The sequence below is a fragment of the Mya arenaria genome, chromosome 2 (assembly GCF_026914265.1).
Source record: "Mya arenaria isolate MELC-2E11 chromosome 2, ASM2691426v1".
Taxonomy (NCBI): Eukaryota; Metazoa; Mollusca; class Bivalvia; order Myida; family Myidae; genus Mya; species Mya arenaria.
Window position 1 is genome coordinate 57,216,701 of NC_069123.1, and position 13,342 is coordinate 57,230,042.

Consider the following 13,342-nt stretch of genomic DNA (forward strand, 5'->3'; position numbering starts at 1 on the left):
CACAACTTTTTGTTACTGCTACAATTGTTGACTGCTACCAATACGGGAAGAAAGTTCAATGATCTGCTAAAATATTATTTTTGATTAAAATGGTGTGTCCGTTTTATGTTTTATGACCATATATTCACAGATTGTAATTCAGTTTGATATTCGTATTTTTGAATTTGTCTTAATTCTTGTAAATCATTCATATTTTTATGTTTTCTGAATGAAAGGGTATTTCGGATGGCCAATCTTCGGATAATTTAAGTATTAAGGCAATATTATAGTCTGGGTAACGGGTGCCTGTGACCTGAACATGAGGGATTTAAGCAACATTTTCCGATTCAAAAAGTCCCATATGAACTTACTGTCATAAAAAACCTGGCTTTTGACTTGAACCGGGAACTACTCTGAACAATTTCCCGTTCATTTATAATGCATTTATCAGGTTTCCAAGACTGATGATTTTGTTGATGAATTTAATCCCAAAATTGCCAGTTATTAGATGACTCTAAAAATCTCAATTCTTTTAGGTAGTTTATTCCAAAATGGAGCAAAAAATGCCTGAAATCTTCTCTTAAAGGTTTTATAATGCAAATTTTGGTCAGGGTCTTTTTCCCAATATATGGAAAAAAAGTGCTGACATGAGAAACTGATATTTTTTGTATATGAGAAAATTAAATAACTGTTTAAAACAAAAAAAATGTTTGAATGTTGGTACAAATGAAGTTCAATGCAATCCACATTGATAATAGAAATATTATTATGTATTTCATTAAAATCAATGCTACCTAAAGATTTCTGGTATCCATTTCAAAACACATATAAGCCTTATTGAAAAAGTTATAATTTCTAATGTATGATACCATCTTATAAAATATATAATATAAAAATGTGGCATGATCATTGCTTAATCAATGATCTTTTTAAGGCCAATGTGATATGAAGCAGACAGCAGAAATGTCGCGGGCTCAAATTACCTTGCAGAACTTCTTCATTTTCAACCCGACATATGGGCCAAGGGAAGGAGAGGTATGTTCATCAAGTATCATAGAACAAGTTAGAAGAATGCAAAAATCAGAAATCCAGGTCACCATTCCTCCTGAGAGGTGTAAAGCTTTAATAGATGTTATTTCTAATTTAAGAATGAATTTAAAGACTTTGAATGGTTTTATATATTTTATTTTATGTTTAGCTTTATATGCTTGGAGTTCATAAGAATTTTCAGAAAAACCCATGATGTTTTTCTTTTGCATTTTACAGGAACATAAAAAGATTATGTTCTATTACCCTAAAACTGAAGACATTGACACAAAGATAAAGAAAGTTGGATTGTGCGAGGCCCTTGTTACATTCGCATGGTAAGTAGATACAGTCATGGAACCTTCTAATGCAGGATGTTTTACTTTTCGCTTGAATGTTTGTTATGTTTGTCTTAATGTTAGTTCTTTGACACAATGGTGTTAGTTAGTATGTATGGACTGTTTTAATTTGTTTAGGTTTTTACATTTTTTATAGCATTGTATGTGTTTAGTAAAGTTTTTAAATTGCTTTAGTATAGGTCCAAGTGCTTTACAAGTTTGCTTGTATTTTCAGTACATTTACTGATAAGCCATGTGAGGCCCTCCATACCCAGAAGACCCGGCAGGTGTTCCTGCAGCCGGAGAAGGACTTCTGGTTCATCATGGTAGAGCTAGTCTTCTTTGAAATGACTTCTTGATATGTACATCTGTGTTAAATATTGCCTTATTTTATTGATTGTTTTTTATTTATGTTTTGATGTTTATAACCTTCTGGTGACTAAATGGTTTGTTTTGTTACATGATGTATGTATGTATATAAGTTGTAGCTACAGCATTAAGGTATCATTATGACTCCAATGAAGACAGACTTACATTGTTCATAATTTACAATACCAAACAAGCTTGTAATCATTAGTGTTTACAGAGTGCTGTTTTTTGTAGACGGTATCTGTACCATACACAGAGAAGACGCGGGATGGGCAGACAGTGGTCGAGTATCATGATGAAGATGTGCAGGACACTGTGTTGGAGGCCCTGCTGCGTCAAGCTTACCGCATGTACACAGTGAGCACCTGTCTCATATAGGGGACACGTCAATGTTTCAAACACTTTTTGGCGCTTAACTTGATAAAAATGTCAATAAAATATTCAGACATGAAATATCACATAAACAAGGTGATATTCATACAAGGTACAAGGTTTAACAAAGCGTGTGTGTAAAGCATGTGAAGTGTTTGCCTATATGTACTCGTACATGTTGTATATCCTAGCACATGAACATGGTGAGGCCCACCTGAAGGGATCAGCTTGAAAAGCATGTATTTACATATGTTTAAAGCATGTAAAATGCTTATATAAAGTGTCAAGTATGTGATAGAAGCTTTTCTTCAACAACAATATCCAAGTACAAAGAAACACTGCATGTATACAACAATATACCAGTAAAGAGGAAATTTGCTTTAAAAACAATGACCTGATATTTTGAAATATATTGCATGAAACTTGATTCATACTGGTGTCTTTGCATCGAGTAATCTTGTGTAGAATACTACCATTGTAATGATTTATGGCATTGCAGTTGTTCAATGGCTCAATATATGCACTGCTAGAGAAGTTAGAAGGCAATGTGGAATCATTACAAAGTCGCTTTGACCACTTCTTCTCAAGGGTAAGTAATCTAGTCTTCAAAATATGTGAGTCTAAGTGACTTCAACTAGTCAATGTTTTTCTGTATGTTTTCTAAATACTTATAAAAGACAATTAAATACAATGTAAGCTCATACTATGTTGTTACATTTTGACACCCTTTTAGATGAAAGTTAAGTTCTAAGATTAGAACAAACTTGATGTGTGATAAAAGCATTTACACGTACTAATAAGCTGAACCCCAAATGTAAAATAATATATACATTGCAATTCTGTTCTTATATTCTGTGTTCGCAGTACCTGCAGACCTTGCGACCGGCAAGTAGCGACATTCTGGACGTGTTCTGCGGCATCTCATTTCTTCCTCTGGACAAGAACACATACCTCCGCGTCCAGTGCTTCATCAATACCCTCGAGGCAACATTCCCCACAGTAAAGTACACAGCATTCCTCTACAACGACCAGCTTGTATGGTATGCCAAGTTCTAGTTGGTTCTAAGTTCCTGCTCTTCTGTGATTCTGCTGTCCATTCTGTTCAGTCTTGTATTTGTAATAAACAAGTTTGATTGAGCTGAATGTGTGAGTGTTTTTTTCAAACACCAGCTGCTAGAATTATGTTATACTTTACTCAATGATAACAATCTCAGATATTTGTGTTCACCTTTAAGTTTTATTGTTTTGATGAACAGCTCAAGTCACATTCATGAAAGTTAAACAGTAGTATAAATTTAGGCTTATTACATACACAAACCTAACTCTCTATATATCAGTTGTTCACAAGCATCTGATATCATTTGGTATTGGATGTGTGAACTGTTGATATCGGGTGTGTTAATTTCGCGGGACTGATTTCAATGTTCTATGGGACATCTAGGACATTTCCATGGAGTGTCATTATAGATGAAAGAGTGGAATGTCGTCATTTTGAGGTTGCATTGAAAGTGACGTTATGCAGGTTTTTACCGTGTCCACATTCCGTTCACATGGTTTACCTTGAAAAGTCATAATAATTATACTTAAAATTCATCTTTGTCAAATTGACATGTTTTTTTCTTGAACTATGCAACCATTGATTTAAAGTGTCATTTTACAGTTTAACGTTTTTGTAAAAAACAAGTTAGTTAATTTAATTGGAAAAATCTGCACTTGTTTTTGCATGTTAATACATTGTGCTTTTTGAAAGGAAGCAACATTACTTCGCTCCAGAATTTGTGCATATATCTTATATATAAGTCAATAAACTATACCTATACATATATTTTTGAACCTTTATTAATTAAGTGTATGAATCCACATGTTGTCAATGATATTATGTTAATAATTATTTTAGCATAATTTGCTTTTAAAACAGAGAGTTTGTTTTATATGATGTTATTGCAATGTGATGATTCAACGCACCTTGTGCAGGTCTGGTCTGGAGCAGGATGACATGCGGATCATGTACAAGTACCTGACAACCAGTCTGTTCCCGTCGTACTTGGAGCAGGAGCTACAAGCTAGCGGAACCAGTCAGCCATCCACCCCACGTCATGTATCCACATCTAACGTCACCACAACACACTTTGGAAAGTAAGGAATTGTTATTCATTCTGTTTATTCTTATTGCTTTTAACTTGATTGCTAACTATAGCCTTATATAATCATGCTGCACACCATACCGTGCTGGAAACCAGAACCAATGTCCATTTTGAGAGGCCATAAGGAAGTTGGGGGATCGAACCCATAACCTCATGGGTTGTGCTTTTGTTATCAGTACATTTAGCCTACTAGTATTTGACAGGGCTTCAGCCCATGTCAACCTTTTGTTAATTGTAAAACCAGTTGACACTTAAATTAAATAAGACTTATATATAAGTAATATTCTTAATTAACAAACAGATAACAATTCAAACACTAGAGTTTATTGTATGTGTTGTGTGAATAAATCATCCTTTGCAAATACAACGAATTTTATGATTCTATTAATTTTGCAGTAATTTTTTTTTAACTTTAATCCATTTTTGTGTATAGATTTATCACAGGTCCGCCAAGTCTGCTTGATGAACAAAACCTGGGTAAAATCCCACGTGTGTATGTGAACACAGAGGTGGAGAATGAAGAATGCCTGCTGCTTGTGTACCGAGCCCTCTCCGCCAGTGTCTGCATGCTCATCAACAGTGAGTACAATTATACCTGATGTTTGTTTTAATATTTTAAGGGTTATTCCTTATTCTCTTGGATTGATTTTGTTGCAAATTTTAAAAACAGGCAAAACTTAAATTTACTGGTATTAGCAGATAACTGTATTATGGTGACATGTATCTAAGACAAAATTTTCCAAAACCAAACAAAATCACCATTTTCTTTATATATTTTCTGGTATTACACTAGTGTAATGCATTTTAAATTGACTTCTTTTCACTCTACAAATAAAGCATTTGACTTTTTACTGAAAAAATGTACTGTACTTCATTACTGACATGTAATGCTGCAGGTACACATTGTACTAATAACTGACATGTATTGCTGCTTGTACACATTGTACTTCATAACTGATGTTTAATGCTGAAGGTACACATTGTACTTCATAACTGACGTGTAATGCTGCAAGTACACATTGTACTAATAACTGACATGTAATGCTGCAGGTACACATTGTACTTCATAACTGACGTGTAATGCTGCAAGTACACATTGTACTTCATAAATGATGTGTAATGTTGCAAGTACACATCATACTAAATAACTGACGTGTAATTCTGCAGGTACACATCATGCTTAATAACTGACATGTAATGCTGCAGGTACACATTGTACTTAATAACTGACGTGTAATGCTGCAAGTAAACATTGTACTAATAACTGACATGTAATGCTGCAGGTACACATTGTTCTTCATAACTGACTTGTAATGCTGCAGGTACACATTGTACCTCATAACTGATGTGTAATGCTGCAGGTACACAATGTACTTCATAACAGAGGTCTAATGCTGCAGGTACACATCATACTTAATAACTAACGTGTAATGCTGCAGGTACACATTGTACTTCATAACTGATGTGTAATGCTGCAAGTGCACAATGTACTTCATAACTGACAACTAATGCTGCAGGTACACAATGTACTTCATAACTGAGGTCTAATGCTGCAGGTACACATCATACTTAATAACTGACGTGTAATGCTGCAGGTACACATTGTACTTCATAACTGATGTGTAATGCTGCAAGTGCACAATGTACTTCATAACTGACAACTAATGCTGCAGGTACACATCATACTTAATAACTGACGTGTAATGCTGCAGGTACACATTGTACTTCATAACTGATGTGTAATGCTGCAAGTGCACAATGTACTTCATAGCTGACAACTAATGCTGCAGGTACACATCATACCTAATAACTGACGTGTAATGCTGCAGGTACACATTGTACTTCATAAATGACACGTAATGCTGCAGGTACACAATGTACTTTATAACTGATGTCTAATGCTGCAGGTACACATCATACTTAATAACTGACTTGTAATGCTGCAGGTACACATTGTACTTCATAAATGACGTGTAATGCTGCAACTGCACATTGTACTTCATAACTGACGTGTAATGCTGCAGTTACACATTGTACTTCATAAATGACACGTAATGCTGCAGTTACACATTGTACTTCATAACTGACGTCTAATGCTACAAGTGCATATTGTACTTCATAACTGACGTGTGATGCTGCAGTTACACATTGTTCTTCATAAATGACGCGTAATGCTGCAGGTACACATTGTTCTTCATAACTGACGTGTAATGCTGCAGGTACACAATGTACCTTATAACTGACGTCTAATGCTGCAGGTAGAAATCCTACTTAATAACTGAAGTGTAATGCTGCAGGTACACAATGTACTTCATAAATGTCGTGTAATGCTGCAAGTGCACATTGTACTTCATGACTGACGTGTAATGCTGCAGTTACACATTGTACTTCATAACTGACGTGTAATGCTGCAAGTGCACATTGTACCTCATAACTGATGTGTAATGCTACAAGTACACATTGTACTTAATTACTGACGTCTAATGCTGCAGGAACACATTGTACTTCATAAATGACATGTAATACTTCATGCTGCTTGTACAAATTGTACTTCATAAATGACATGAAATGCTGCTTGTACAAATTGTACTTCATAACTGACATGAAATGCTGCTTGTACAAATTGTACTTCATAACTGACATGAAATGCTGCTTGTACAATTCATAACTGATATGAAATGCTGCTTGTACAAATTGTACTTCATTACTGACATGAAATGATGCTTGTACAAATTGTACTTCATAACTGACATGAAATGCTGCTTGTACAAATTGTACTTCATAACTGACATGAAATGCTGCTTGTACAAATTGTACTTCATAACTGACATGAAATGCTGCTTGTACAAATTGTACTTCATAACTGACATGAAATGCTGCTTGTACAAATTGTACTTCATAACTGACATGAAATGTTGCTTGTACAATTCATAACTGATATGAAATGCTGCTTGTACAAATTGTACTTCATTACTGACATGAAATGATGCTTGTACAAATTGTACTTCATAACTGACATGAAATGCTGCTTGTACAAATTGTACTTCATTACTGACATGAAATGCTGCTTGTACAAATTGTACTTCATTACTGACATGAAATGCTGCTTGTACAAATTGTACTTCATAACTGACATGAAATGATGCTTGTACAAATTGTACTTCATAACTGACATGAAATGATGCTTGTACAAATTGTACTTCATTACTGGCATGAAATGATGCTTGTACAAATTGTACTTCATTACTGACATGAAATGATGCTTGTACAAATTGTACTTCATAACTGACATGAAATGATGCTTGTACAAATTGTACTTCATTACTGACATGAATTACTGACATGAAATGCTGCTTGTACAAATTGTACTTAATATGTGATTTGTATCAGCAGCAAGTTCCCCGGTGACATTTGAGTTGTGCAAGAACATGGACTCCTTCCTAGGTCCCCAGTTGTCAGTCATTGCATCTGAGATTGGGGAGCAATACTCATCTAAAAGACCAAGGTATATAACACCTTCCCTATATTCAATTCTCTGCATTACTTTTGTAATGAAAACATTCATACATTTTAAAAAAAATTGTTCAAAAATATATTAATTACAAGAACATTTTACCTAACTTCGGTCTTAAATATCAGTTAATTACAATGTCACTTACTTTGAGGATAAAATTACATGAATACGTTGTAAACATATCATTATCACTTGCATGTTATTGAATTTTACAATGATCCATCAAAACTTTTCAATCCTTTAACTTGAATGTGTTGTAATAGGTGACCATGCTTTCTCTGTGACAACTCATATAATTGATTAATATTATGACTGTTATTGTTGTTGTCGTTGCTGTTGTTGTAAGTTATTGTTATTGCTATTATTATTATTATTATTATTATTATTATTATTATTATTATTATTATTATTATTATTATTATTATTATTATTATTATTATTAATATTATTATAACCCCACAGTTCAGAGCCAGTCTTCAAGTACATATACTTTAACCACATGAACCTGGCACAGAAGACGACTATACATGCGGACCACAAGAAAACCTCCGGTGTCTTTGTGTCACAGGAGACCCTGAAACTACTCAGTGATATCAGCTCCGACCTACAGAGGTTAGCTGCTCTCTATAATACACTCATCTTTTATTCATATAACTGATGTATACCTTAAATCAATAGGCACTACTGTATTATGAAATGTATCAAGAACGTGTAGTGAACAAAGATTTTATCATAATCAATACAAGCTTAAACTGGTCAGATTTTAATGTTTAAATGAATGGCAATAATTATAAGTTTATTTTTAATCTCATTCTTGTGCTGGTTATAGGAACAACCAGGATGGTGAGACATTTGTTCGCACCCTGAATGACTGCTGGGTCGTGGGGAAGAAATCAGACCAGCGGGAGATGGTTGTCGTCATCAACCAGAAGAACCTTAACCTCATAGAAGTCAATGGTAGGCAGCCACATATATTTCCTTTTATTGGTATCAAGTATTTTGCATTTCAAATAAAATTCAAGATCAATTGACAACAAAAATGTGTAACTGTCATTACTGTAGCATTTAGATACAAGGAAGAATCAAACTAAATGTAAAAGTGAATGGTTATAAGTATTTTTCATGGCCGAGAGTGTAAGATAGGTTCATCCCAACTCGAGTGTAGGGTGTTTGGGGTAACTGGTTTACAATTTTCCGCAGAATCCCCTGCGTGAGGGTAGGGATGAACCTATCTCACCCCGGCCATGGAAGATGCCTTTTCTCCAACCAAGTTGTACAAAAGTGATTATTAGTTTAATCTATTTTTATTGAATTCATACATACGTGTACTTTTTTACCTTTGCCTTAAAGGATTTCCAGCATGGCCAAATATCTGGATCTACTTATCTGTGGTGGGAGAAATACATTTCTGTACTTCAAAGATAAAAAGCTTTTTCAATAAATTTTTTTGCAATGCAGCCATGACTGACAAAATATCAACATGAAACTTAGTATGAATGACTACACTCAGGCTTCCTGCTGGTGTTCGCCATTGTTGCCATTTGCGACGGTGTTCGCCATTGTTGCCATTTGCGACAAAATCACAAAAGTGGTGACAATTTTCAAATTTTTCATATTTATGGCGACAACTCCCGGATTCTGGAAGAGTTGTTTTTATATTCCCATTATTTCCCTTTACACTTGACATGGCATTCTCATTCATCAGAGGTTTGATAATGATAAATCTAATGAATCTGGGGTACGCATAGCATCATAACTCTGGTTTTCAAGAATGATGACATGGGTAATCAGCCAAAATGAGCTTGTATAGAGCTTGTATACTTTACTTAACCCAATTTACTAAAACAGATTTACCTACCTAAATTTTGAATGTACATGTAGTATTCAGTAAGTGTATTCTGTTTGTTTCAGATGAGGTGAAGAAGCTATGTGGAATGAGCTTCAACAGTATATTTTTCCAGGACTGACCTCTCCTACACGTCTAGTATTACTTTGTATATACATGATGCATTGTGGTTTAAATTAAACCGTTCCTTGCTGTTGTTAAGATCATGTTGATAGATACCCATTAGGACTTATTTTTGACAGCCTTGCAGATATTGAAATATTTGGTATCAGATTTGTGCCAGTAAGTTTTTTTAGCTCGACTATTCGAAGAATAGGTGGGCTATACTACTCGCCCCAGGGTCGGCGTCGGTGTCAGTGTCGGCGTCTGCGTCCGGTTAAAGTTTTAGGGCAAGTTGGGATTTTCACTTATAAGTCCAATACCCTACATTCAATTGACTTAATACTTCACACAGTTGTTCAGGGCCATCACATGATGAGGTTAGATAACTCCATATTATTCTTTACACAGATTATGGCCCCTGATTGACTATGGAACTTAGGTTAAAGTTTTAGGGCAAGTTGGAATATTTATTAATAACTTCTATATCCTTTGTTTAATTGACTTAATACTTCACACAGTTGTTCAGGACCATCACACAATGAGGTTACATAACTCCATATTATCCTAAATACAAGTTATGGCCCCTGATTGACTTAGGTTAAAGTTTTAGGGCAGGTTAAAGTTTTAGGGCAAGTTGGGATTTTCACTTAAAACTCTAATACCATTCATTCAATTGACTTAATACTTCACACAGATGTTCAGAGCCATCACATAATGAGGTTAGATAACTCCATATTATCTTTTATACAAATTATGGCCCCTGATTGACTATGGAACTTAGGTTAAAGTTTTAGGGCAGGTTGGGATATTATTTAATAACTTCTATACCCTTCATTCAATTGACCCTGATTGACTTAGGTTAAAGTTTTAGGCAAGTAAAAGTTAAGGGCAAGTTGGGATTTTAATAAAAAAACTTCTATACCGTTCATGAAATGCACTTAATAAAATTCAAAATTATTTACGACCATCTTGCAACAAGAAACATAACTCCGTTTTAAGCCTAAATACAAATAATGGTCCTTGAATTTTTTATTTTTTTTCCTTTGAAAGGCATATTTGTATATTCTTAACCAGATTTTCATAACGGGAAATCAAGTTATTTGAATGACTTGCGTCATTGTTTGGGCGGGCTGGTGGGAGGGCAGCATCAAAGTCACCTTACATATCGAATAATTTTAGTTAGGTTTGACATAAAGAGACCAAACTTGGTATTATTACATCGTTATTGTATTCTAAGTCAAAGCGGCGTAGTCGAGCGCGCTGTCTTAGGACAGCTCTTGATCAACATTTGAAATTATTTCTAAAAGGGCAGTTAGGTGAATTTTATGCTTTTATTGTTGCTCTCAATCTTTGATTGGAGAATAACTTTGTTCAGTGTTTATGAGAAAAGCTGTGCAATGCAAACATTTTCTAATGTGCATTTTTTTCTTGTATTAAATATATGAAATTATATATATCTTTATAATTGCAAATACACAAACCATTCATGATCAGTTAATTATAAGGCTGAGATTCATTTATATCAAGTTGTTTGTCATTCCTTCTGTAATTAGCAGTGACAAGCTTGATTTACACTAGATCCCTGTAATTGGAAACGAAGCTCCGGAATGTATGCAAATACATTATAATGTTTTTTATAACATATTGTGTTGGAGGTCCTTTATGAACTTAATTTTATGCCAGGGTCTGTTTTACTAATGTCTTGAGTCTGCGTTTCAGTCTAGGGCTCAGAAAACTGAATGCTTAAGTGTCTCACAATATCTGTAATTTAACTAATTTTGATAAATGATGTGTACTTGATTGTAGAACTGATTATTTGTAACATCTTTGTTCATGTAATAACATTTTTGCAACATAATTAAACACTTTGTTTAACTCAAAACTTGAATATGAACAGTGGTTGACTTTGAAATCAACATGCTCAAAACATAATTATATATGGCTGCAGAAATAAAATAATAAATCTTAGTGATCTCGGTCTCAAAATTGTGTGGATGCAAGTGACAAGTATGACATTCACAAGCTGAATCAACCGGTTGCCATAGCTGAAACCAAAACATTCACATATCAGTGCTGTATGTATTATGAGTGTTTCCCTTAAAAATGTACACAGATTTTAAGTGAAATATTTGTGTTTATTTGTGTGTTTTTATTTATTTTTGATTTGAAATAATTGTTTTATATGTGATTATTTTAGTGAATTGTAATATATAATGAATGTAATTTCACTAACTATTCAATTTAATTTAAAGAAAAAAGTGCAATAAATGCGTCAAATTGACTTGCTGTTGGATTTTTGACTTCTAAAAGTCACTGTTATCAAGGTTCTTGTGGCACAATGTGCCATGTAGTGTTTGAAATTTAACTTGGTCTGAAAAATATATTGTCGAACAATGGCAGAATGAAATCACATGCTCATGTCGAAAAAACGATATTTAACCACACCTGATTCCAATGAGCTTCATGGACTATTCATCACTTCTATGAAAGCTATTGTTAGCTCAAACAAATGTCAAAAGTTTTAAAGTGGCACTCTTATTTAAAATCAATACATACACATATATAACATACATCATTTTTGACTGATAAACCTTTAATTTCTTACTAAATAATGCATTTATGGAAAATATTAATTACTGATAACAAGATTGTAACCGTGTATTTAGCAGGAAACGCAAACATATTAAATAATCGGTGAATGCTAAAAGATTTACTGTGGTCTACTATAGTTTCATAAGGTAGAAAATTTGTGTTTTATGCTCATTACTTTCAAATTAAACTCGATATCCTTCATAAGAACCATTGTTTTCGACATTTATTCATCATGTTTGAAATATTAAAACAATATTATTAATTGTGGTGAACCTTATCTTGGAATAAGAATGCATCTTTAAACCTATTGATAGGGATGGAGAAAAACGCACATTCCCGGTTGATGCATGTAGGGTTCATACCCTGGTCGTGTCACACCAAAAGACGTTAAAATATGATACCAGTTGCCTTGCACTCGGTACATAAAAGGTAGTATTGGGAAAATGATGTACTGAGTACTGGTTCAACCCATAAAAGTTGTATCCATGTATTGATGCTTTACCGGGCACGTTAAAGAAATAGAACACTATAATTTTATCCTCTTTAAACGATTTTGTTGACTGCTGCGCGACCTAATCCTATTCCTGCTAGTCACATATTGCAGCAATTGTCTTGTTACACAGGGCCATAATTAAGATATTTCCGAAACGCTGCACCTGTTAGTGTATTAAAGAAGCTCATTTGCCGTATGATAATTCCTTGACGCCATCTTCGTATTGTAACAAGTATTTTATTTTGTCAGACCAGATCAAACAAAGGATTAATTTGATTGGCATAATATTACTGGGATTATTAAAGGATCAGACTGGTATTCCTTAGTTAAACCTGCACGTGGTAAATAAGTTATTACAATATGGTTGATTGATATTAGTCTCATTTGTTGTAAACTACTGATATAGATTTGTTTGTATTTAAGCTGATGTTACCAGCACTTTTGTAAAATGCCTGGAATCAAGTTATACTTTACAGGAACGTGAGACAGTGGGTGATTCCTTACCTTAGTAATTGACCATTTTCCTTTCATTTCGTCATGCTACACTATAATTAGAATGCCGTAATG

The 13,342-nt window shown here is 34.1% G+C and overlaps 1 protein-coding gene across 2 annotated transcripts; it reads left to right on the forward strand.

Moving 5' to 3' along the window:
- Positions 1 to 26: 26 nt before the first annotated feature.
- Positions 27 to 11,971, forward strand: LOC128241474 (vacuolar fusion protein CCZ1 homolog). 2 transcript variants are annotated; one of them, XM_052958422.1, is made up of 13 exons: positions 27 to 92; positions 914 to 1,014; positions 1,246 to 1,343; positions 1,579 to 1,669; positions 1,947 to 2,069; positions 2,584 to 2,673; positions 2,949 to 3,124; positions 4,059 to 4,220; positions 4,662 to 4,807; positions 7,619 to 7,733; positions 8,205 to 8,354; positions 8,572 to 8,699; positions 9,654 to 11,971. In XM_052958422.1, exons 2-13 carry the CDS (start codon positions 925 to 927, stop codon positions 9,707 to 9,709), a joined length of 1,425 nt encoding a protein of 474 aa, XP_052814382.1. In that variant the 5' UTR covers positions 27 to 92; positions 914 to 924; the 3' UTR covers positions 9,710 to 11,971. The 2 variants fall into 2 exon arrangements, with proteins under 2 accessions (XP_052814382.1, XP_052814392.1); XM_052958432.1 differs by having other exon boundaries at positions 7,622 to 7,733.
- Positions 11,972 to 13,342: the final 1,371 nt, after the last annotated feature.